This window comes from Vipera berus (genome assembly GCF_964194415.1).
Source record: "Vipera berus genome assembly, chromosome: W".
Taxonomy (NCBI): Eukaryota; Metazoa; Chordata; class Lepidosauria; order Squamata; family Viperidae; genus Vipera; species Vipera berus.
Genome location: NC_138210.1, coordinates 69439157 through 69466481, shown reverse-complemented (window position 1 = coordinate 69466481; position 27325 = coordinate 69439157). Strand labels below are relative to the sequence as shown.

Sequence of the window (27325 nt, the reverse complement as noted above, 5' to 3'; positions counted from 1 at the left end):
GTTGGGGCATTCACAACTTCTAGAGACAAGTTATTCCACTGATTAATTGTTCTAACTGTCAGGAAGTTTCTCCTTAGTTCTAGATTGCTTCGTTCCTTGATTAGTTTCCATCCGTTGCTTCTTGTCCTGCCTTCAGTTGCTTTGGAAAAAAGGGTTGACCCTCTCTTCTTTGGGGCAACCCCTGAGATATTGGAAGGCTGCTATCATGTCAGCCCTAGTCTTCCTTTTTATTAAACTAGACATTCCCCATTCCTTGTTTCTACCAAATATGCCCTTTATCTAACCCAAAACACATTTTGATAGATCATTGGCCCTACATACATTCCACTAATGACTTTTGAATCAGGTAATATACCTTGAAAATTACATACACCAGTTACTTCACAAATGTGTCAGGGCAGGCAAACCAGAGGTGTAAATATTTTTTTTCTCTCTAGGATATCTTTTCGGTCAAGCTCTATATATACAAATCAATGTCTACTATGGTATATGTTGATATTGGCTGCTCATTACAGAACTCCCATGTGGCATAACTAAGCACTGCTAATTTGATTGTCTCTTATTTTATTTCCAATATAACAAATAGCAAAGAAACTGCATAATGTAATAACTAGGGGACTTACAGTAATTCAGTTTAGTGCACCAGAAATATTCTATTCTATTCTATTCTATTCTATTCTATTCTATTCTATTCTATTCTATTCTATTCTATTCTATTCTATTCTATTCTATTCTATTCTGTTCTGTTCTGTTCTGTTCTGTTCTGTTCTGTTCTGTTCTGTTCTGTTCTGTTCTGTTCCATTCCATTCCCTATTCTATTCTGTTCTGTTCCATTCTATTATCATTCCATTCCATCTTGACAAGTAGAGTTGAATTCACATTTACAGGACTTTAAATACAGAGAATTAAAGGAAGAAAGAGGGGAGAAGCAAGGTTGGATGCTAATAAGCTAATATTTTTTCTAATGTATTCAGATAGTCCTCAACTTACAACTATTTGATTAATGTCTCTTTGAGGTTACATTGGCACTGAAAAAAGTGACCTATGAACAGTTTTCACATTTACAACCATAACAGGACCCCCTTGGTCATGTGATTGAAATTTGCACACTTGCCAACTGGGGTGTATTTAGGACAATCTCACTGTCCCAGGCTCATGTGTGCACCATTGGTGGTAACCTTCCCAGCTGCTTTCTGACCACAAAGCCAATGGGGTAAGCCAGATTCACTTAACAACCATATGATTCAATTAACAGTTGTAGCGTTCGCTTAACAACTATGGCCAAAATGTCTGAAATGAGGTGCAACCCTCTTAACAACTGCCTTGCTTAGCCATCAAAATTTGGGGTTCAGTTGCAAGTCAAGGACTACCTGTATAATACTTTAGCCTTTTTTTATATGTTCCTCCAAATTCTACATAGGGCAAACTACCCAGATTCTGAGCATGTGAATGAAGAAACTGAAAGTGAACATCAGAGTCAAAGTGGCAACAGGACAAGTTTCAGGTTTTTTTTTTATCTATTCCCTTGTTAACTTCAGGGTAATTGTGTTGGGAAAAAGAAACTTTGTCAACACTATGGTCATCCCTGCAATCAACAAGCCACCAACGTTTTGCTGCTCCCCAGAACTTATACCCCAGTATCGGTAGTCCTCAAGTTATGAACAATCACTTATTTAAAGACCAAAATTACAATGGACCTCCTCAGGACTACTTAAAACCCAGATTCAAAGTTACAACACCCCTATGATTGCATTTTGACTGCTGGGCAATTGGCCTACAGTGGTGGGTGTTTGTAGCTTCCTACAGTCACATTAAGGGACGCGGTGGCTCAGTGGGTTAGGACGCTGAGCTTGTCGATCAGAAGGTCAGCAGTTTGGCGGGTCGAATCCCAAGTGCCGTGTAACAGAGTGAGCGCCTGTTACTCGTCCCAGCTTCTGCCAACCTAGCAGTTTGAAAGCACGTAAAAATGCAAGTAGAAAAATAGGGACCACTACGGTGGGAAGGTAACAGCGTTCCATGTGCCTTTGGTGTCTAGTCATGCCGGCCACATGACCACGGAGACGTCCTCGGACAAGCGCTGGCTCTTCGGCTTTGAAACGGAGATGAGCACCGGCCCCTAGAGTTGGAAACGACTAGCATGCATGAGCGGGGGAACCTTTACCTTTATCTTTTACAGTCACATTTAGCCACAATTTAGTACGATATTTGCCAAAATCTGGCATTTACTTCTGGTTCCTGACAGAAAAGACTTGCATTGCAGATAATGGATTCACTTAACAGCTGCCAGGTTTGCTTAAAAACTGTGATGATTCAGTGAATGACAACCTCAAAACTGGTTATAAAATACGACACAGTCACATGGGGACCACTTAGTAACTGACATACAATCATAATCCCAGGGTCAATTACAATTGTATGTCAAGGATTACCTGTAAAGATAACTAGTCTGAAGGTATCCCAAAGGTGCTTTTTTTTTCAGGAGGCAACTGGACTTTCTTGTTTTTCTTTGAAGACGTTTTGCTTCTCATCCAAGAAGCTTCTTCAGCTCTGACTGGATGGTGGGGAATGGAAGGATTTATACTCCTTGCAGAAGAAGCTTCTTGGATGAGAAGCGAAAAATCTTCAAAGGAAAAACTAGAAAGTCCAGTTGCCTCATGAAAAAGCATCTTTGGGACAACTGTGACCTGGATGACTGAGAATCTCCATAAACATTTAGTCTGAAGACGTCACAAAACTGTTTGTATTTTCTAAATAAGAAACTGGTAAACGTTTTGCAAGTTGATTACAATAACTGTTTGCTAACAGAGGGTTTTGAAATTTTAATCTTGCTTTTTTTTAATTATTGTTTTACCCGCTAGCTATTTTTGTCATTAATATAGTGGATAGATGACTGATTAATGTGGTAACCTGTCTGCAAATAGAATTATTAGTTTAAACAAATGGGGGCCTATTTCTCAAGGAGTAGGAAACTAATATTGTTGTAATATATTCAGTGCTTTTTTTGTAAAAGAAAAAGGTGCCGGAACTCACATATGTCATACAACCCATCTTGCCTACCCTACAAGGTTCCATCCAAAAAAGGTGCCAGAACTCCGTTCTGAGCGTTCTATGCCAAAAAAAGCCCTGAATATATTTATCAGCATTCAGCTAAGGGGGAATAATATCTGTATATGTGTTAGTCATTTTTTAAATGCACTTTTTAAATGTCTTGTTTGTTTTGTGGGGTTTTCTGTTTGTTTCTGTTAAAAAAATGGAGTTTTGTATTTTAACTTTTTTAATAAATAAAAATAGAAAAAAACTGTGTATTTTATAAGAGGATTTTTTTTTAGAAAATGGTTTATTGCACAGTGTATGAAAATTAAATCTCTTCCTCTCAAGGTTACTGAAGAACAAGCGAGAAGATGTTTTTTTCTTTCTCTTATTCTCCAGAAAATTAATTAACAGGTTAAGAATTTATAATAGGGAATATTTTGTCCACAGGGACCCTTCAGTCTACTTTGTTTTATTATAGTTAATAAAGGAATTGTAATAGACAGAAGAGTTTGCAATGGTTTAATAAGGTGCAACTTATATATCATTACAACTCAAAATATTACTGCAGTCCTTTAGATATGAAACGAATGGCAAATGTCCTGCATAATAAATCTCAATATGTTGAATCACACCAAACAAAAATCGATAAAAATAGTTAACCACAACTTAATGTATAATTAATATCAATGTGTTTATTGTAAATAGAACTTCATCTCCATTTACCACAAATTAAGTTAACTTATTTTCAGATTACTGCCTCTTTTCCTGTAGTTTCCTTCCTCCACTTATTTTAATGAAAAGAAGTTAAATAGAAAAAAAAGTTACTTACTAGAGATAAATAGAAGCAATACATTTTCTCTAATAAGAGTAACTGGGAAATGGTTATCACCCTTTCAAATTGGGGGGAGGGATATGATAGCAGTGTTCCAATATCTCAGGGTCTACCCCAAAGAAGAGGGAGTCAAGCTATTCTCCAAAGCACCTGAAGGCAGGACAAGAAGCAATGGATTGAAACTAATCAAGGAGAGAAGCAACCTGGAACTAAGAAGAAATTTCCTGATAGTTAGAATAATTAATCAGTGGAACAACTTGTCTCCAGAAGTGGTGAAGGCTCCAACACTGGAAGTTTTTAAGAAGAGACTGGACAGCCATTTGTCTGAAATGGTATAGGGTTTCCTGCCTGAGCAGGGGGTTGGATTAGATAACCTCCAAAGTTATTTCCAACATCATCGTCGTCATCATTGTTATTGTTGTTGTCATCATTGTAAATTGTAGATATGATTTATATGCATTAATGTGCTTTTATTGATTGTAATGGAATCAATCACTCAAAAGAGAATAAGGGAAAATATCTATCCAACATGCTGGTCTATAGCCAGAAAATCTTTGATCTTGGGCTGGAAATCTCATTCTCTGCCCTTCTTAAAAGAATAAGAGTTGGAAGGGACCTTGGAGGTCTTCTAGTACAACCCCCCTTCTCAGACAGAAAACCCTATACCATTTCAGACAAATGATTGTCCAATCTCTTCTTCAAAACCTCAAGTGTTGGAGCACCCACAACTTCTGGAGGCAAGTTGTCCACTGATTAATTGTTCTAACTGTCAGGTAATTTCTCCTTACTTCTAGGTTGCTTCTCTTAATAGTTTCATTGTTAGAAATTTTTTCCTTAATTCCAGGTTGCTTCTCTCCTTGATTAATTTCCATCAGTCCTGCCTTTGGATGCTTTGGAAAATAGGTTCACCCCTTCTTCTTTGTGGCAGCCCCTCAAATATTGGAAGACTGCTATCATGACTCTGCTAGCTCTTAAGGAGAGGAGACCAAAAATACTCACTGAAGCTGCCCAGTGGGGGATTTTTTTTTGGATGGGGAACTTATCTTTTGAGGAAGCCATCTCAGATACTTTCAAGACATCCAGAATTTGCTCACCTCAATTTTGAAATAACCCTGGAAATAAGCAAGCAAGCAGTGTAGTTCCCCAAATATTGATGTGACATGTTAGTAGTGGTTTGTTTCAGTATGCTTATGAAACTCTATATTTTACACTTGTCAGTTTATTGTTAGTCTTCAAGGTGGGATCCCATGTAAAGAACATTACAATAGTCCAATGTAGATGTTTACGTTTGTGTATTTTTAAAACATCATAGCATACTCTAGTCCAAGCATGCACTGGAGATTGTACCAAAAGGTCAACACAAACACAGAATAATAACAATTGTTAAGTATCAAGTGAAGAATAGTTAAGCACTCTCCATTGTGAACATTCAAAGTTACAATGACACATTTTCACATTTATGACTGTTGTAGCATCCCCATGGTCACATGATCAAAATTCAGACTGACTCATATTTATGATGATTGCAGTGTCCTGGGATCATGTGATCCCCTGTTGTGACCTTTTGACAAGCAAAGTCAATGGGGAAGCCAGATTCACTTAACAACCGTGTTACTAACTTAACAACTGCAACGTTTCATTTAACAGTTATGGCAAGAAAGCTCATACAATGGAGCAAAATTCATTAACAAGTGTCTCACTTAGCAACAAAAATTCTGGGCTCAATGGTGGCCGTAAATTGAGGACAACCTGTATTTGTAGCTCGGGGTTGAACTGTGGGGTCCTTGGTACTCTCTGAACTTGGTTTGTTGAGCTTGGGTTTGATCTGGAGTTGTTTCCTTGCAGACATTTCATTACTCAATTAGGTAACATCACCTGTGCTAGGATGATGTTATCTGGTTGGGTAATAAAACATCTGCAAGGAAACAACTAAGCCCAGAGACCACCAAGAACCCCACAGACAAGAAGATGGTGAAGGCTGGGATATCAAAACTCCACTCTTTTTCATCTGTACATTATATAACTAAAATATGAATGGGACATCAATTGCGCAGATATGATTGCCATCTTGACTTTTTGATCTTCCCACCACCTCACCCTGACCTGTCCCAATAAAGCTTAATTAGAACTAGCAATTGTTTCCTGAATCCTTTGAGGTTTTATTTTATGTAAAGTACATATTCTCAGAAGTTTATTCCAGGTGGAGACGACTGTGTTCTTAATCCAGGATTGCTCCAAAGAGATAATTTATTACATTGCACAAACAATACGGAAAACAGTACAAATTATCTAATGTCCGCTTGTACGGTTTTGTCTTTGCCATTTTGCAAATTCTGTTGAACGTCTGCACCGAAGACAAGTCTTGCAATAACTGGTGTTTGCAAACAAACAATAGAGAAAGTGAAAAGAGGATATCTGATTGTGAAGGATGCACCAGGCAAGTATAAAGAATCATTTTAAAAGGTTTTTAAGATGAGATTGGAAAAATGTTTGTCTGAAATGTACAAGGTTTTCTGCTTAAGCAAGGGGTTGGATTAGAAGACCTCCAAGGTCCCTTCCAATTCTCTTATTCTCTTATTATTTCATAAGAATCTTATAGAGCAGACATGTCAAACACAAGGCCCGGGGGCCAGATCCGGCCCGCGAAGTGGTTTCATGCGGCCCGCGAAGCCATCCTGGAAACAGTGAGGGAACGGCCACCACTGCCTTGGCCCTGGCCCAGAGACCCTCCTCCTGCCAGAGACCCTCAGATCTGTCCCACTCCTGCCCAGGCCCCCATAGGCACCCTTGATGCCAATGATGTAGAGCTGGCCACGCCCACCCAGTAGGCTATACACACTCTAGCCACGCCCACCCAGTAGGCCACGCCCACCCTGGCCATACCCACCCGGCCCCCTGAGGGCAACCGCAATGCTGATGTGGCACTCAATGAAATTAAGTTTGACACCCCTGGTATAGAGAATGTATCTTATTATATGAAAGAGGGCTGAAGGACAGAAGCTACTCTTATCAATTTCTCCTTCTTGTTGACTTATTTTCCTGTGCATCCGTTTGCTACTTTTTTTTTCTGCTTAAAAATCCTGCTTATCTACAAAATAGAGATTTTCCAGGGATACTGTTAACCGCTGAATTGAGATATGTAGTATGTATTTGTATGGTAACCCGTCCAAATTCCTATCTGTTTTTGCAATTTCTCCTGAATAGCAATGCTGCAAGCAGTGTTCTCCAAAATAAAGCATCTCTATGCATTATTTTAATGATTATATGCATTATTTTGCAGATTGTATATAATGTATAGGGACGCAGTGGCTCAGTGGGTTAGGACGCTGAGCTTGTTGATCAGAAGGTGGGCAGTTTGGCGGGTTGAATCCCGAGTGCCATGTAACAGAGTGAGCGCCTGTTACTCGTCCCAGCTTCTGCCAACTTAGCAGTTCGAAAGCACGTAAAAATGCAAGTAGAAAAATACGGTGGGAAGGTAACAGTGTTCCGTGCGCCTTTGGCGTCTAGTCATGCCGGCCACATGACCAGATTGTTTTTCAATCAAACATTGAGTAGCAGTAGAAATACATACATACATACATACATACACACACACACACACATAACACACACACACACATACATATATACATACACACACACACGTGTGTGTGTGTGTGTGTGTGTGAGAGAGAGAGAGAGAGGTGTCTTTTTATCCAATTTTCAATCCTGACAACTGCCTAGATAAGTCCCTGCATTTTTTTCAATAAGATTTCAGAAGAATTTTACCTTTGCCTTCTTCTTAAGGCTGAGAGAGAATGACTGGCTGAGGGTCACCCAGCTAACTTTCTTTATAAGGCCAGACTTGAATTGTCCCATTTCCCCAGTGGTGGGATTCAAATATGTGAACAACCAGTTCTCTGTGTGGATGCCACTTCTGGAAGTCCATTCTGGGCTCGGGCAACAAAAAATTAGCTACCAGTTCTGCCAGACTGGTGCAAATTGGCTGAATCCCACCACTGCATTTCCAAGTTTCTAGCCAGGTGTCTTAAGCACTACACCAATCTGGTGCTTTTTTTAACCACCTATAGATCACAATCCCCTTCATGGATTACTGCCTTGTCGTGGCGAAGGGGCTTGCGTAATTCAATGAAGCTATGAGCTATGCCGTGCAGGGCCACCCAAGATGGAAAGGTCATAGCAGAGAGTTCTGACAAAACGTGATCCACTGGAGAAGGAAATGGCAAACCACTCCAGTATCTTTGCCATGAAAACCCTATGGACAGTACCAAAAGGCAAAACGATATGACGCTGGAAGATGAGCCCCTCAGGTCGGAAGGCGTCCAATATGCTACTGGGGAAGAGCAGAGGGCTAGTACTAGTAGCGCCAGAAAGAATGAAGCGACTGGGCCAAAGCCGAAAGGACGCTCAGCTGTGGATATGTCTGGTGGTGAAAGGAAAGTCCGATGCTGTAAAGATTTTTTCTCCATAGGAACCTGGAATGTAAGATCCATGAATCAAGGCAAGCTGGATGTGGTCAAACAAGAGATGACAAGACTAAACATCGACATCTTAGGTATCAGCGAACTAAAATGGACAGGAATGGGTGAATTTAATTCAGATGACCATCAGGTATACTACTGCGGGCAAGAATCCCTCAGAAGAAATGGAGTAGCCTTCATAGTCAATAAAAGAGTAGGAAAAGCAATACTGGGATACAATCCTCAAAATGACAGAATGATCTCAGTTCGAATCCAAGGCAAACCATTCAATATCACAGTCGTCCAAGTCTATGCCCCAACCACCGGTGCTGAAGAGGATGAAATTGACCGGTTCTATGAAGCCCTACAGCACCTTATAGAACTAACACCAAAAAATGATGTCCTTATCATCATGGGGGATTGGAATGCTAAAGTAGGAAACCAAAAGATAACTGGAATAACAGGCAAGTTTGGCCTTGGAGTACAAAATGAAGCAGGGCACAGGCTGATAGAATTTTGTCAAGAGAATATGATGGTCATAGCAAACACTCTTTTCCAACAACCCAACAGACGGCTTTACACATGGACATCACCAGACGGTCAACACAGAAATCAGATTGACTATATGCTCTGCAGCCAAAGATGGAGAAGCTCTATACAGTCAGTAAAAACAAGACCAGGAGCTGACTGTGGCTCAGACCATGAGCTTCTTGTTGCAAAGTTTAGGCTTAAATTAAAGAAAGTAGGGAAAAGCGCTAGGCCAGTCAGGTATGAATTAAATCATATCCCTGTTCAATATACAGTAGAGGTGACAAATAGATTTAAGGAATTAGATCTGATAGACAGAGTGCCTGAAGAACTATGGACAGAGGTTCGCAACATTGTACAACAGGTAGCAACCAAAACCATCCCAAAGAAAAAGAAATGCAAGAAAGTAAAATGGCTGTCTGAGGAAGCTTTGCAAATAGCTGAGGAAAGGAGGGAAGCGAAAGGCAAGGGAGAAAAAGAAAGATATGCCCAATTAAATGCAGAATTCCAAAGAATAGCTAGAAGAGATAAGAATGCCTTCTTAAATGAACAATGCAAAGAAATAGAAGAAAACAATAGAATAGGGAGGACCAGAGATCTTTTCAAGAAAATTGGAGAGATGAAAGGAACATTTCATGCAAAAATGGGTATGATAAAGGACCAAAATGGCAGGGACCTAACAGAGGCAGAAGAGATTAAGAAGAGGTGGCAAAATTACACAGAAGAACTATACAAGAATGAGCTTAACGTCCCTGATAATCACAATGAGGTGGTCACTGACCTCGAGCCAGACATCCTAGAATGTGAAGTAAAATGGGCCTTAGAAAAGCTGAGCAACAACAAAGCTAGTGGAGGTGACAGTATTCCAGCTGAGCTATTCAAAATCTTAAAAGACGATGCAGTAAAAGTGCTACACTCAATTTGCCAGCAAATTTGGAAAACTCAACAGTGGCCACAGGATTGGAAAAGATCAGTTTACATTCCAATTCCAAAGAAAGGCAGTGCCAAAGAATGTTCAAACTATCGCACCATTGCACTCATTTCTCATGCTAGTAAAGTTATGCTTAAAATTCTACAAGCTAGACTCCAGCAGTATGTGGATCGAGAACTACCAGAAGTACAGGCAGGATTTCGAAGAGGCAGAGGAACTAGAGATCAAATTGCTAACATACGCTGGATCATGGAGAAAGCTAGAGAGTTCCAGAAAAACATCTACTTCTGCTTCATTGACTATGCTAAAGCCTTTGATTGTGTGGATCATAACAAACTGTGGCAAGTCCTTAAAGAGATGGGCATACCAGACCATCTTATTTGTCTCTTGAGAAACCTATATGCGGGTCAAGAAGCAACAGTGAGAACTGGACACGGAACCACTGATTGGTTCAAAATTGGGAAAGGAGTCTGGCAAGGCTGTATACTGTCGCCTTGCCTATTTAACTTATATGCAGAGCACATCATGAGAAAGGCAGGGCTAGATGAATCAAAAGTTGGAATTAAGATTGCCGGAAGAAACATCAACAACCTAAGATATGCAGATGATACCACTCTAATGGCAGAAAGTGAAGAGGAACTAAAGAGCCTCTTGTTGCAAGTGAAGAAGGAGAGTGGAAAAGTTGGGTTGAAACTAAACATTAAGAAAACCAAGATCATGGCATCCGGCCCTCTCAATTCCTGGCAAATAGATGGGGAAGAAATGGAGGTAGTGACAGATTTTATTTTCCTGGGCTCCAAGATCACTGCAGATGGGGACTGTAGCCAAGAAATTAAAAGACGCTTGCTCCTGGGGAGGAAAGCCATGGCAAATCTAGACAGCACACTAAAAAGCAGAGACATCACCCTGTCAACAAAAGTGTGTATAGTCAAGGCTATGGTCTTCCCAGTTGCAATGTATGGCAGTGAAAGTTGGACCATAAGAAAGGCTGAGCGCCAAAGAACTGAAGCCTTTGAACTATGGTGCTGGAGAAGACTCCTGCGAGTTCCTTGGACTGCAAGGCGATCAAACCGGTCAGTCCTAGAGGAGATCAACCCTGACTGCTCTTTAGAAGGCCAGATCCTGAAGCTAAAACTCAAATACTTTGGCCACCTAATGAGAAGGAAGGACTCACTGGAGAAGACCCTAATGCTGGGAAAGATTGAGGGCAATAGAAGAAGGGGACGACAGAGAATGAGGTGGCTGGATGGAGTCACTGAAGCAGTAGGCGTGAGCTTAAATGGACTCCAGAAGATGGTAGAGGACAGGAAGGCCTGGAGGAACATTGTCCATAGGGTCGCGATGGGTCGGACACGACTTCGCAACTAACAACAACAAGATCACAATATAAGAAAAGCCTAAAGGAATCTTGGTCCAGTATTTTTACCAATCCGATATCCACTGGGCTGCTTCAGATAGAAGTTAAATTCTGTATTTCTCTATCACCCTTACCTGTATGTGTTTCTTGGAGAAATTCTATCTCTAATACAGAAAAAAAAATTGGGATACAGGAAGGTGTTTTTTTATAAATACTGTAGAGCATATTCGGTGGGATAAGCATAAAGTGTTTTTTTTTTTACAAACTGTTGCAGTATTGCATGCTCCAGAGGTTTAGACTTCTGAGCTTCCAGATTCATTCTGGAGCCCACCTTCAGAGAACTTGTCTCTACCAGAAAGTGTGTTTTGCAGTATTCTTTGTGCATGTCCAGGTGTTTCGTCTTTTCTTTTATTCCTCTGGATCTCATTTTTTTTGTGTGTGCTGTATTTCACTTTCCATACTGAGCATTGCAAATCTATGACGCATAAGCAGTGGTGGGATTCAAATATGTGAACAACCAGTTCTCTGCATGGATGCTGCTTCTGGAAGCCCATTCTGGGCCTGGGCAACAACAAATTAGCTACCAGTTCTGGCAAAGTGCTGCAAACCAGCGGAATCCCACCACTGTGCATAAGTAGGAAAGGTTTGACTTCAGTCAAGACTGGTAGGAAACTCACCCCACCCTCACCTTGCTTTTCCTCCTGAAAATAACTACTGTATCTTAACCTGTTTTTGCCTCCAGATTTTATGTGGTTGACAAAATGAAAATTGTAATGGTTTGCATTAGGAATGAAAATGGCAAAATTCAGGTTTTGGTGTAGCGAATGCTTCTCAAGTTACAAACTTTGTTCTTTCAGGTGCTGTTCTTAAGAACCATAAGAAAAAATCAAATGGAGAACCGAAGCGTGTCTGAATTCATTCTCCTGGGTTTCTCTGTTGGGCGTCCAGCGGAACTGCTTCTCGCCTTCCTCTTCTTAGTCATGTACATTGCAAGCTTGGTAGCCAACTTCACCGTCCTCTGCATAGTATTGGCAGATAACCACCTGCATACCCCAATGTACTTCTTCCTTGGCAATTTCTCCATATTGGACATTTTCTTCACCTCAGTCACCAGCCCACAATTGCTCTGGAACCTCCTATCTGGTGACAAGTCTATCTCTTTTGCTGGTTGCATGTCACAAACTTATTTCTATTTCCTCCTAGGGACAGTTGAGTTTCTTCTGTTGACCTCCATGTCTTATGACCGTTACGCCGCCATATGCAAGCCTTTGCAATATCATGCAATCATGAGCAGCCAGGTCTGCATCCAAATGGTACTGGGTTGCTGGCTGGGTGGGTTCTTCTCAGTTCTTCTTCCCATCATCATGATTAGCAGACTATCTTACTGCAAGTCTAACTTAATCAATCATTTCTTTTGTGACAGTGGCCCCCTGCTGGATCTTTCCTGCAGTGACACCCATCTCATAGAGTTGATGGACTTTGTACTGTCATCTGTTGTGATCCTCTGCTCTTTAGTCTTAACACTAGTTTCTTACATCTGCATCATCCTAGCCATAGCGCATATCTCCACTACTTCAGGTCAGGTAAAAGCCTTCAATACTTGTGCTACCCACCTGACCATGATCTCCGTCTCCTCTGGTGTCAGCATCTTTATGTATGTCACACCATCCCAAAAAGAGACCCTGGATGTCCATAAGATCCCTGCCCTTCTCACCACAATTGTCTGTCCTTTACTGAACCCTTTCCTCTTCACACTGAAAAATGATCTGGTCAAACAGGTGATACGAGACATGATGAAGAAAAATGAAAAATCTGTGGCTCATTAATGTTAGGGTGTGTGCAAAAAGAAGGGCCAAAAATAAGTTAGGAGATTGTAGAGAAATGTAAAAAGAGGGCCCAGGGAAGACAAGAGGTCTCTTCTTTGTGATTTTTATGGGTGGGAATATCAGTATCAATAGGAGAGGAACCCTGTCAGATGTTAATCCAATACTGATGTGCTTTATGTGATTGACAAATGGAAAGTGATAAACTGACATAACACAATGCCAACATTTCCCTATATCCTTGCTTCTCTTTTGGTGTCCTAGAACCCCCTAAATTATTGTGTCACAAGATTCCAAGGCAGTTTTTTTTTGTAAAAGACATATGACAGGCATGTCAAATCCATGACGTCATGTGATGTTGCATGACATATTGTGACTTTTTCCCCATTGCTGTCAAGGGGTGGGCGTGATTCCAGCATTATGCATCTGGCCCGCAGGCTTGACATGCCTGTCATATGAGGAAGCCTTACCAGATCCTTCATTATTTTCAAAAGACTTCACATGTGTTGAGTTTGAGCTTCTTGAAGTCAAGGAGGCTATCTCTATGCATTTGATTTCATGTTCTATACACAGTACACAAAGATACACATACAAGAGAATTCTGGGAGTTGAAGTCCACATGTCTTAAAGTTGACAAGTTTGAGGAACACTGAATTAAGAAATAGACTTAGGGGTAGGAAAGTCTGAGTTACCTAAGTCTACCTAAGATAAAGTCTACAATACCTAAAATTAAGTCTACCTAAGAGAAAAGTCTGTAGTATGTTCTCCTCCTATCCAAAATACAAAGAGATGAACTGAGAGAAGACGGAAGTGGTAGGAATGTCAGTGTAACCAACTGGAGGCCTGTTATACAGCAGAATGCAAATGTAATCAGGGGTCCTCAATGCTTTCTGATCTTGGTTGTTTTCTTGTAAACATTTCATTATCCAAACTAGTTACCATCAGCTAGCACTGATGCTGTTACTAGTTTGGGTCATGAAACTTCTGCAAGAAAACAACCAAGCCTAGAGAGCACCGAGGACCCCTCATTTCAACCCTGAGCTACAAATTTTCTCCTTGATTGGCAAATTTATTTATTTATTTATTTATTTATTTATTTATTTATTTATTTATTTATTTTAATTCCATTTATATCCCGCCCTTCTCCGAAGACTCAGGGCGGCTTACAAGCTTAGCAGTAGCCTTCATTCTATGTATATGCCTGCTTATTAGGGCTTTCACACACACACCACCAAGCGGCATTATTACAAAGTCAGCTTAATTTGCCCCCAACAATCTGGGTCCTCATTTTACCTACCTCGGAAGGATGGAAGGCTGAGTCAACCTTGAGCCTGGTGGGACGCGAACCTGCACTAATTGCAGGCAGCTGGTGTTACTTAAGGAGGCATTAGCCCACTGCTCCACCAAGGCTCTTCTAGACAATCTTTAATCTTCTAGACAAGGAAAATAAGTAAGCGTGCAGGAGACATATCAAATGTCGCTCTTTCCTCACAAGACACCTAGGGTCAAGGAACAAAGCAGCCTTCTTTGTATCGCTCCCACTTTCTGGAAATATGAGCAGGTCCCACAAGATTGCAATTCTGGAAGCAAGTCAATTAGAACAATTAATTAGTGGAACAACTTGCCTCCAGAAGTGGTGAATGCCACAAAACTGGAGGTTTTTAGGAAGAGACTGGACAACCATTTGTCTGAAATGGTATAGAGTTTCCTGCCTAAGCAGGGGGTTGGACTAGAAGACCTCAAAGTTCCTTCCAAGTCTGTTATTCTATATTCTATTCTATTCTATTCTATTCTATTCTATTCTATTCTATTCTATTCTATTCTATTCTATTCTATTCTATTCTATTCTATTCTATTCTATTCTATTCTATTCTATTCTATTCTATTCTATTTTCTGTTCTCTTCTCTTGTCCATTATGTATTGCTTCAGTGCATCTTCAGCTCCAGCTGTTTGAACGTGGGGGGGGGATTATCTTGTTGAGTTGAACTCTTACATTAATGTTAACTTAAGATTTATTGTTTGGCTTTCTTGTGATAGGACATTATACACCATCCAAAGTCCTTTGGGATTAGAGTAGGTTGCAAATACTGTGAAATAACTAATTTATTCACTTTAACCCTATTATTCACAGCATGTGAATTTAGAAAGCTGGCAAGTGCAAAGCTGAATTCTAGTATGCCTTGATCAAATGCATTCAAAGTGTAGAATTCGTTTTCAAAATAAAGATTGGAAAGTTTTCCTGTTCAAGTTAAAAGAACTTTGCACAACACAGTGTGACTCATCTTGTTATTCCATCTCTCAGCACCAGAGATCTAGCTCCTAAATAAATTGGTCCACCTTCAGCCCTTTCTTTCTGTTCATCAAATGGTTTTCATAGTCATACCACTGAATTCACATTACAACCAAGAATATGAATTTGTTACCTATTTTTTTATAAGTTTCCATGTCCAAAAATGAGAAGATAATGAAAATATGTTACTATACTATGCAATTTAATGAGCACCTTAAGGACCGAATTAAGTTGATGCAGTTAGCTAGAATTGTATGGATCATTTTTCTGTTAAAGAATTGTTCTTTTCCCCTTTTAATTTATTTAAGCCAGTATAATTTATCTAAATTTACTTTCTTGCACAGCATACTTAAATTATGTCTTTTTGTTTCCCTTTGGAAAATGTACATGACTTCTGTTGTTATTATTGTTGATGCATTTCACCACTTTAACATTAAAAAAAATACAGTTCATTTTTACAAACCCTTGCATTCTGATCGTTTCACACTTACGACTTTGACCATAAACAGAATATTAGAATAGAATAGAATAGAATAGAATAGAATAGAATAGAATAGAATAGAATAGAATAGAATAGAATAGAATAGAATAGAATAGAATAGAATAGAATAGAATAGAATAGAATAGAATAGAATAGAATAGAATAGAATAGAATAGAATAGAATAGAATTGGAAGGGACCTTGGAGGTTTTCCAGTTCAGCCCCCTGCTCAAGCAGGAGAACTATACCATCTCAGACAGGTAATGGTCCAGTCTCTATGACTCTAGACATAGAGACAATCTTACATTGTCTCTATGTCATAAGGAATAGCAAAAGATAAAATGGAAGAGAGTGAAAAAAGGAAATGGGAAACAGGACTGTGGTATTTGGAAGTACCTATGCTAAGATCAACTTTACAACTCAGTGATGTCCTTCCCTCAAGACCACATTCTACAGTTGTGCAGATATCCATGTAGCTGACACCATTTTTTTGCCCTATCCAGCATTTTATTTACCTCTGTCATGGGTTATTGCAGATATTTTAGTTTTCATTTTGTATGAAGCTTTGACATACTAATTTAGTTACTACACAAATGGAGGCATAGCCTTTTAATGACTGAATAGAATGGAGAACTCTTACAGTATATATATGTAACTTTGAGAATACATTCACTTATTCTGGAGAGGGGAGGGGAGTTGAAGCAATATTAAGACCTTTCGTTCTTCCCTTAATAGATACAGTACTTTGGAGAACATCAACCAAAACATAACACAATCATCAAAATGGCCATGTTACAAATTCATTTTGTAAAATTTAGGTCTTGCCATTTTGGTAGGAACTTAAAATACAATAGTTTCCATGGGATCTCTCTTCATTTCAAAGGTAGCCTTGCAAAATGAAGGAGGTGAAATTAATGAAAGAGAGCTGGCCCAAGTCTGCTAATGGTTTCCATGGCTGAGAATGGACCTGAAGCTGGGTCTTCACACTTCTGAATCAACCCTTAATTTCTACTTCAGAAAGATAGATATTCAGTGAGCTCATTTTTCAGCCCATGTCCAAAATAGGCTGTATCACAGACGCACCATATGTCTTATTCGCTTACCACACTAAGCTACAAAAGTGTTTTCCAGGTTTTTCAAGTGAAAAAGAAACTTTATAAGTTTATAAATGGTGAGCCTATTTTGCCAGGAGTGGGGAACTATTATTGCTATAATACATCTATTAGTATTCAACTAAGGGGGACAATATTTTATTTATTTATTTATTTATTTTATTACATTTATATACCGCCCTTTCCCGAAGGACTCAGGGCGGTTTACAGGGTAATTAAAAACCAAAATACAAAAGTTAAAAACAAGTTTAAAAAAATTAAATTGTCCCTGTATAAGTAAAACCCCAGATTAAAATAAGATTAATCCTCAGCCTGGGCCAGAGAGCTCGAAGAGCCAGGTCTTCAGGTCCCGGCGGAATGAACGGAGGTCGGGGGCAGTCCTCAACTCCACTGGCAGCTGGTTCCAATGGGCAGGCACCCCCACTGAGAAGGCCCTACCCCTGGGTGTCGTCCGCCGGCAATCTCTTACCGGTGGCACCCTGAGAAGACCCTCCCTGTGGGAGCACACTGGACGAAGGGAACTTGATGCCGGCAGCAGGTGTTCCCTCAGATATCCCGGACCCAAGCCATATACATGTCTGTGTTCTTGTCTTTTTTTTAAAAAAAAAAGTGCATTTAACAAAAATGCCTTGTCTAGTTTTGTTTTGTCTGTAATTTTATTCTTCTTCTTTTTGAAGTTTGTATTTCAATATTCTGAGTAATTTTTTTTTAAAAAAAACCTGTTTAAAAAATAAAGTCATCAGCAGCTGAATGTGACTGAGTAAAACTTTTTATATAATTAATCTTTTCATCTGGTACATGCAGTACAATATTTATTTATTTATTAAAATTATTTGCCCACTATCTCACCATGATGGGTTTACAACCATAAAAAGGAGAAATGAAAAGAATGTGAAATGAAACAGAAATAAGATAACAGAATAAAATAAACAATGAAAAAGAATACGATGAGAAGTACAACTATATGATTACCAAAAAAGAGAGATGGACGGGTACAGAGCAGATAACAAGGGTTTTGTGTGTGTGTTTGTGTGTGGAGTTTGCCAGCAATTCAACAGCCATCTCCGGAATGGAACACCATTTGAACCCGTCTTTATCTCTTTTATTAATTGAGCAGTATCTACAAGGATAACAAAGGATAACAAATATTCTTCAAAGTCCTTTTTTCTTTCTCTGAGTCTCTGTGTCTTTTCTCTTTGTTCATTAACTTTATCATCTGAAGGACTGAAGTATGGAATCTACACTCTGTCATCGGTCTGATGTTGTGCATGCCCTTATATTCATTCTCACATATCTCATAGATTTCTAAGTCACTCCTCTGATTAGAAGATGCTCATCTCCATCCACAAGCATCCTTCAAAGCTGTTTTCACCTGCTTGTTTCTCAGGGTGTAAATGAAGGGGTTGAGCAAAGGAGAAACCACATTGTTCAGAACACCTACAGTCTTGCTGAGGTCCAACCCACCACTTCGCGAGGGCTTGACGTACATGAAAATGCAGCTGCCGTAGGTGATGAAAACTACCACAATGTGAGAAGCACAAGTGGAGAAAGCCTTTTGCCTTCCAGTTCTGGAAGGAATGTGCATGACAGCAGCAATGATTTTAATGTATGAAATTATTGTGATGGCCAAAGTCCCCAGCACAGTAAAGGTGGCCATGAGAAAATCCATCAATTCCAGAAATTGGGTGTTGGTGCAGGCAAGTTTGACCAGTGGCATATTGTCACAGAAGAAGTGATTGATAATATCTGGACCACAGAAGGGCAAACGAAATAATAGAATAAGGGGCATTATGACATAAAGAAAGCTGATAATCCAAGATCCTATCACTAACTGAGTACAGAAATTGCTGTTCATAATGACTGTGTAGCGAAGAGGGTTGCAGATGGCTACGTACCGGTCAAAGGACATTGTGGATAGAATAAAGAATTCAGCCGTGCCCAAAATAAAATAGAAAAAGGTCTGTGTAAAGCAGCCAGCAAGAGAAATTGTGTTATTGCCTGAGGCCAAGTTGATCAAAGCCTTAGGGATGGCAGAAGAAGTAAATCCTATTTCCAAGACAGAGAAGTTCCTGAGAAAAAAGTACATAGGGGTATAGAGGCGATGGTCAACCAGAGTGATGTAGATGATGAGAAGGTTTCCCACGATGGTCAAAAGGTAAGTGAGAAGGAGGACCCAAAAGAGGAGAATCTGCAGCCATCGGATACGAGTGAAGCCTACAAGAATGAACTCAGTTACCATAGCTGTCTTGTTCAATATTTCTGCCATTCCATTATGGGTTATTTCTGGGACAAAATCTCTAGAAAAATGAGAAAAGTCTGATGCGTCCAAACTTTCTTTCAGAACATTGGAATAAATAATAATAATTTGATCCCCTTTGGAGTTGTAGTGATTGATAAGAAGAGTTTGAAAAAAATAAAATAGTTGAGAGATTATTAAATTTAATGTAAAATTAAATTTACATTATAGAAAATGCTGGTCAGAAAGTCTACAGCTACCAAAGAAGGAAAGTGCTATTGGAGAAACAAAGTGAATAGTAATGCAGATCAGAATGATCCAAACCGTTTCCTCTTTTTCTATTAGCCCTCCCATTTTTGTAAATCACAAAAGTTATGTCCATGTCCTTGAATAGCAATTCCCATCTTAATTAAAGAAATAAACTAGTTAATTTGTTTACAAGCACCACTGGTTGTTTAGGGAATTCATTCTCTCTATGAAAAATGTTCACCTGATTCTTCTAAAACATGAGGCAATTTTCTCAAACAATTAAGAGTCAGCCCTCCAAGATAGACCAAACTTGTTAACCAAAGACATTAAGCTGATTGACCAACCCAAAGCTAAGAATGGTGATCCTTCATAGCTGAGTTCCTTATTGCTTCACATCTATAGACAAAATCTTGCCAGAACGTGACTGTATGTACCTACAATATACTCTCTGAGGTACCAGTGTTGGGCTGTCTTCAACCTCTTTCTTATGTAATACCTGGACTGAGTTGTCTCTTGCTGTTCTGGAATGTAACTCCTCCCTTCCGGAAATCTATCTCCTTACTACATTCCATCACATTAACAATCTTTTGATTATAAGATTGTAGTAATAGAATCTTGCAAGTCTGAATGTATGTTGTTTTTCCCTTTTCTTATCTTCATAACAACTAGGGAGGGTCATGTCTGAAATGTTTTCTCAGATTACAGTTCTACTCCAGAATTATGTTTTTTCCCCTCAGGGGATATTGGACAATTGAAGCCTGGCACTCCACAAGCAATTTCCTCAACAGACACATCAACCTACAACAGTGGTGGGATTCAAATATCTGAACATCCGGTTCTCTGTATGCATGCAGGCTTCAGCCTCCAAGGCCTAAAATGGACTTCCAGAAGTGACATCCATGCACTTCCTGTTGGCTATTCTAGGCCTCTGAGGCCTCTTCCAGGCCTCCAAGGCCTACAACAGACTTCCGGAAGAGACATCAACGCACTTCCAGAGGGCCGATCCAGCCCTGGGAAGCCTCCTCCAGGCCTTTGAGGCCTAGAACAGACTTCCAGAAGTAGCATGGGTTCAGCCAGTTCTCCAAACTCAACAAAATTTAGCTACCAGTTCTATTGAACCGGTGTGAACTGGCTAAATCCCACCACTGATCTGGAACCAATCTACAAACCCCTCAGAATCCAAATCAACCATACAGCCAACCAGAGATAGCACCAATGCTCAACCAACCCATGCAAGTCACCCCTTCATCAGGAGGTTTCCTCCCAATGAGCTTGACCTGATGTAGCCTCCCCATCACAAGCCTCTCACTGATGACTCACACCTGACCCATCACAAGACCCTCACTTGACACATCCACACCTGAAGCCCTTATAAACAGAAGAACTCTGACACTGACATCCCCTAAACTCTGTTGGAGATGTTACTTAGCCTGGTAACAAAATGTTCAGAAACAAACCCACAAGCTCAGAGAATGAACTTTAGCCTCATCCTACTCCTGAGCTACAGATATTCACCACTATTGAATATTGGACAGTAGAAGGGAACTATATTTTTGAAAGGGGGCATGATGTCTCAGCAGTTAAAGATGCTGAGATTGTTTGCTGGAAAAATGACAGCCTACGTTTGAGACCTAAATGCTGTGCAACAGGTTGATCTCCCATAACTTGCCGCAGCTCCTGCCCACCTTGTAGTTCTAAAGCATACAAATGTGAGTAGATAATTAGGTACCACTTTGAAGGGAGCAGCGTTCTGTGTGCCTTGACAGATTTGTTTGTGTTTGGGTTTTTTTTGACAACACTGACTCTCTCAGCTAAGAAACAGTGTTTCCTAGAGGATATGTTTAATAATGTTACAAATCAGAGGCAAATCAACAATATACACATACAAACAGATCTGAGCATGCTCCATGAGCAGAGTGCAGACACCAACAGTATAAACGGAATCTCCCCACCCTCGCTCTTTTCGCCGGGACTTAAAAACCTGGTTGTTCGAATTGTCTGGCCTGGACTGAGGGATTTTAAATTTTAAAGTATTTAATTAAATTATATTAAATTATATTAAATTAATTTTAAAATTTTAATTTTATTGTTATTAGGAATTGTGGGCCTGTACTAATTTAATTCCATTTTATTCTTTTTTGTACTGTTTTAATTGCCCTGTGAACCACCCTGAGTCCTTCGGGAATAGGGCGGTATATAAATTCAACTAATAAATAAATTATATATACACATATATATATATATATACATATGTATACACACACACACACATACTGTATATATATATATATACACACACACATAAATATATAATTTTTTTCTCCATAGTTTATATTTGGCATGCAGTATTTTCACCACTTACAATATGCATAAAACAGATTCAGAAATTGTTCGTAGTCTCTAGGCTATGGTATTGCAATTTTCTGTGAGTAAAAGTCATTTTTCTAGACTGTGAAATTGTGCTGATTTTGCTTACAAATCAGAGGCAAAGCAAATGTATCTGTTAAAATGTCACCCTTTAATTCAATGTTTGGGAAGCACAACTTTCTCCATTCTCAGATTACCCGCTGTGCTGTTTTGCTGCCTTCTTCTTCCATATCTTTTCAGGGCAATGAACATGGAATCCACCTCTTATAAACAATGAAGCTAATTACCATTTTAAAGCATAAGGTGCAACATGTATTCAAGACAAATCACTTTAACTTCCTGCAAAACTCAATCCATTGTCTCAGTTCAGTCCTCAAAGCATCCTGCACTTGTCTGTTCCTCAAACAATATATGAACGGAATCAAAAGTGGAGCCATGACAGTATTCAGAAGAGCCATCATTTTGGTGAAATTGAATTTGCTTCTGCTTTTGGGTCTTATGTACATGAAAACACAACTGCTGTATGTGATGGAGACCACAGTCATGTGAGATGCACAGGTAGAGAAAGCCTTCTTCCTCCCTGTAGTTGATGGGATGCGCAGAATTGTGGAAATGATTTTGACATAAGACACAATGTTGACACTTAATGTCCCAAGCAGAGAGAATGTGGCAATCACAAAATTAATCAGTTCTAGGAGGCTGGTATCAACACATGAGAGTTTGATTAGTGGTCCATTGTCACAAAAGAAATGATTGATGATGTTGGAACCACAAAATGGCATTTGAAAGAAAAGAATGGATGGAACTAGAATTAGTGACAAACCCCCAATCCAGCAACAAAGTACCAGTAATGAGCAGACTTGTTCATTCATGATGGTTGTGTAGTGAAGAGGGTTACAGATGGCTATGTAGCGATCAACAGACATTGTAGCCAGTAGAAGGAATTCAGTAGTGCCAAGAACAAAATGGAGGAACATCTGTACGAAGCAACCAGCTAAAGAGATACCCTTGTTGCCAGTGGCTATGTTGGCCAGTGTTTTAGGAATGATGCTACTCACATATCCAATCTCTATCCATGCCACATGTCGGAGGAAAAAATACATTGGACTACAGAGTTGGGCATTTACCAATGTGATAATAATAATCAACATGTTTCCTATCAATGTCAAAAGATAAATCCCAAGGAGGATGAGAAAAAGGCCGACAGCAATCTGTTGGTTGTCCGTCAGCCCTAACAATATGAATTCCCTCACTGTGGTGCTGTTTGCCATTTAGCTCATTCCTAAAAAGAGAGTGAAGTGAGAAGAGATTATTCCAACTTCAATTTTGTTTCTGTTGCCCGTTACAAATGAACACAATTTCACCAGCTTTAATCCTCTGTAGACCATCAAATGGTTGGTCTCTGATATAAGTAATAAATGATGGTTTGAATCAGATCAATACACTTGTAGTCATCAGTCTAAAAGATTGTAGGAAAACACACTGTGTTCTCACCTGTCCAAAATGAGTCATACTTGGAGTTGGGGGGAAAAAACTATTTTTCTATGGTTAAAGTATCTGATTATTTTATATTTGCTCAGTGCTCTCTTCCCATCTCACCTGAGAAAAGTCATTTTTCTCTTTCTGTCAGAAGAAAATCCACATACAGCTTTCAAACTTTCATACAGCAATTCATAGAAGTATCCTAATGTTGAATAGGAAGACAATTTTGGACACATACAGTACTGTATATTCCAACCACCATTTCAATGTGTGGTTATTTCAGAGCCATGGTGGTGCAGTGATTAGAATGCAGCAATGCAGGCTAAATCACTGCTAACTCCAGGAGTTTGATCCTGACTGGCTCCAGGTTGACTCAGCCTTCCATCCTTCTGTGGTTGGTAAAATGAGGACCCAGATTGTTGGGTGCAATATCCTGACTTGTAAACTGCTTAGAGAGGGCAGTAAAGCACTGTGAAGTGGTATATAATCTAAGTGCTATTGCTATAACGCAGATGTAGTATTTCTGAGAAAAAAAGTCTTACAGTAATTTTATATCTTCTATAGTGGTCAGTGAATATTGAACAGCCTTTTACCTGCACTATGCTATGTAGTTATTTCTACTAACCTTGTGTTTCAAATTGATATTGTTTCAAGTCCTGAAGAAAAGGCGATTCTATCGTTCTTCTCTATGGAGCTGCATTCAGAAAACATAACTGGACGATTTAGCAGCTACTCTGAGTTTAGGACCTATCCTGCCACAGAAAATGATGAATAGCAGAAAATGATGAATCTCGCTTGAAGAGGAATAATTTTTGAGAACTTCGTTGAACAAGGGTGACAGCTCTAGTCACAATTTTGGATAATTGTTGAATAAGGAAGAATAATGGGGAATAAAAGGAAAGAAAAAAGAATGTTGCATTGCCAAACTGGAAAGATGTCCAATATAGATGAATTATCAAGTCATTTCCCACTCCTACTGAACACAAGATCTGTCTTTAACCTGGTCCTTCAAATCTTCTAATAATACATTCATCATTGCTGGAACTGACTCTGTCCACCTTACTGCTGGTTGTCCTATTCTTTTGATTCCTTTCACTTTTCTGAGCATTGGATCCTTCTCTGGAAAGCTAGGTCTTCACATTATGTGTCTCACCTTTGTAGACACAGTAGAAAAGTCATCAGCCCCTTGTTTCTTCCCAATGATCCTCCCTTCTTGGGTCTACAAGAGGATTAATAGTAACAGAGATAACACAGAAATGCTGAAGAACAGAGTAGGAAGGGACCTTGGAGGTCTTTAAGTTCAACCTGTCCCAAGCAGGAGACTCTATACCATGCCACACAAGTGGCTCTCCTGCCTCTTCTTAAAAGCCTCCAGCGATGAACCACCCACAACTTCTGAAGGCAAATAGGTTACTTGCTAATTGTGAAATGTCCCTATAATGTCTTTTTGGAAGTTCTCTCTATGACAACACCTTTGTGCTGGTTAACCTCCCCTTAGCATCTTCCCATGAGGATAAAGTGGGGAGATGAATGCAACATAAAGCTTATTCAAGGAAATTTCAGACTAATTAACTCTCTGACAAAATGTTCATCATCCAGATTTGTCAGCCAGGCAAATACAACCTGCACGCTTATCAACTAGAATCAAAAGAGACTTGATTCAGAAGTAAGTTCTAATGGATTCTGCAGGGCGTATTCCCCTGTGATGAATTACAGGAGTAATCCATCAGAGACACACAGACAAACTTTTTATTTTCCAAAATAATCAGAATAGAGAATAGAGCTGAAAGGGACCTTGTACTGTGTTTCTCCAAAAGTAGGACCTACCCCCAAAATAAACCCTAGTTTGGGGGCAAAGCGCACAACTAAAAATCAAGCTAGGGCAGTGGTGGAAGGTGCAGCCACTCACACCAGCCCGAAGCATTATGTCACCTCCTGCTATCAGCAGTGGCACCACTACTATGCGCCACATGGCGTCTGGCCACAAGCAGTAGCAAGCAGCCACTAAAGAAGTCAAGGAGCGGTGCGACAGGTGTCAGGGTGTTGAAGGCCTGTCTGCGGCAGTCCTAAAGTAAGTCATGCCCCAAAAATAAGACTTGGTGCCTCTTTTGGAGGCAAAAAAATAGAAAAGGCTGGGTCTTATTTGGGGGAAAACATGGTAGGTCTTCTAGTCCAACCCTTGCTCAAGCAGAAGACCCTACATCATTTCAGATAGGTGATTGGCCAGTCTCTTGAGTATATCAGTATATCAAATACTCAATTGTATATCAGCTACTTATAAAAATGAAATGTATAGGTTGTATTTTAAAGGAATCCGTCTTTAAAGAAGCAACAGTCTTTTTTTACCATTTCACTCTATTTTACCATTTTTCTCTATATTTACCAATTATATTCTATTACCCTTTATTGGTTGCAATGTATGGCAGTGAAAGTTGGACCATAAAAAAGGCTGAGCGCCAAAGAATTGAAGCCTTTGAACTATGGTGCTGGAGAAGACTCCTGCGAGTCCCTTGGACTGCAAGGCGATGAAACCGGTCAGTCCTAGAAGAGATCAACCCTGACTGCTCTTTAGAAGGCCAGATCCTGAAGCTAAAACTCAAATATTTTGGCCACCTAATGAGACAGAAGGACTCACTGGACAAGTGCCTTATGCTGGGAAAGATGGAGGGCAATAGAAGAAAGGGATGACAGATAATTGTTCTGTTCCAGCCTACAACCGGCCCTGCAGAAATATCAGGGACAACCCCTTTGTTTTATTCAATAGGCTCGAATTAAGCCAACCAAATTTATTTGCAAAAACTAAATGAAACAGTTCAAAACAGAGTAAAACAAATACAGACTGAGACTATATCAGAAGCTCTTCAAATGGTTTCCTTCAGTAACCAGCACCTCCCACACATTCCCCTTTTAAACAACAGTCTCAGGGCATGGCTTCTCTTTGCCTGCTCCCCAGGTGCCTCATTGCTTTTCTTTGTTCACTTCTGCTTGCCTGCCTCCTGCTTCGAGTGTCCTTGAACAAAGCCAGCTGTGGATCATCTTCATCTAATCTTTCAGGCTCACACAGCTGGGTCTGAGGAGGAACAAGACGGGAGGGGCCTGGCTGAGAGCTCTGTGATGCATCTGCAATGAAAGGCTCTCCAAACCCCTCCTCCTCCTCCTCCACAGAATTGTCCGATTCAGCTGCCAAAACCACAGGCTGACACTGAATCACAACAAGAATGAGGTGGCTGGATGGAGTTACTGAAGCAGTAGGCTTGTGCTTAAATGGACTCCAGAAGATGGTAGAGGACAGGAAGGCCTGGAGGAACGTTGTCCATAGGGTCGCGATGGGTCGCACACGACTTCGCAGCTAACAACAACAACAACAACCCTTTATTGGACACACTTATTTTTTTTAATGCAAAAGATCACTTGAACATTTCAATATCTCTATTGGACTTTAATATTATGGTTATCCTTATAGCAATACATAAACCGTGAGTGGAGCAACTCAACTTCAATGCAGGCTTAGCTGCAGACTAACAATTATTTTCCTTTACTCTTTGCTGGGGAGGTTTGTTCAAATGGAAGCAATACGAAGACATTTGTAGAGATCAGATCTCTGCTTTGAGGTTGTGGTGGAAGGCTGAAGATTGCTTCTCAAACAATTAGGAGTCAGCCCTCCAAGATAAACCAAACAAAATCTTGCCAGATGTTGTGATTCAGGGTCAGCCTGTGGGTTCGGCAGTTGGGTCGGATGACTCAGATGAGGGGGAGGAGGGGGGTGTTGAAGAAGAACTTGCTGATGATGGCTTGGAGGCTCCGCAGAGCCCCCAGCCAGGCCCCTCTTACTTGGTGGAGACCCAGCTGTGTGAGCCCGACAGTGTGGATGAAGATGACCCACAGCTGGCCCTGTTCAAGGACGCCCGACGCAGGAGGCAGTCAAGTAGGAGCAAGCAGAGAAAGGCTGTGGGACTTCTCGGAAGGAGGCAAAGAGAGGCCACGCCCTGAACTCTTATAAAGGGAGTGTCTGGGGGAGGGCTGGTTTGCTGAAAGCAACCGCTCCGATAGAGGATCAAAGCTCCGGTATCTTGTTTCATGTTTTGTTTGTTTGTGTAATAAATTTGGCAGACGTATTCCAGCCTCTGCCGTTTGTACAGGGGTT

General features: G+C 40.1%; 3 protein-coding genes across 3 annotated transcripts; 1 reads left to right on the top strand and 2 right to left on the bottom strand.

Annotated features, from left to right (window-relative positions):
* Positions 1-12031: 12031 nt before the first annotated feature.
* Positions 12032-12967, top strand: LOC308676423 (olfactory receptor 6J1-like; the record flags this gene model as incomplete). Its single annotated transcript, XM_081342239.1, has 1 exon — positions 12032-12967. One exon carries the CDS (start codon positions 12032-12034, stop codon positions 12965-12967), a length of 936 nt encoding a protein of 311 aa, XP_081198365.1.
* A 5213-nt stretch (positions 12968-18180) lies between these two features.
* Positions 18181-19113, bottom strand: LOC308676422 (olfactory receptor 6E1-like; the record flags this gene model as incomplete). Its single annotated transcript, XM_081342238.1, has 1 exon — positions 18181-19113. One exon carries the CDS (start codon positions 19111-19113, stop codon positions 18181-18183), a length of 933 nt encoding a protein of 310 aa, XP_081198364.1.
* Positions 19114-22025: 2912 nt separating this feature from the next.
* LOC308676421 (olfactory receptor 6E1-like) lies at positions 22026-22970 on the bottom strand (the record flags this gene model as incomplete). The annotated part of the gene is made up of 1 exon (XM_081342237.1): positions 22026-22970. The coding sequence occupies one exon, from the start codon at positions 22968-22970 to the stop codon at positions 22026-22028; it is 945 nt and encodes a 314-aa protein (XP_081198363.1).
* Between the last annotated feature and the right edge of the window lie 4355 nt (positions 22971-27325).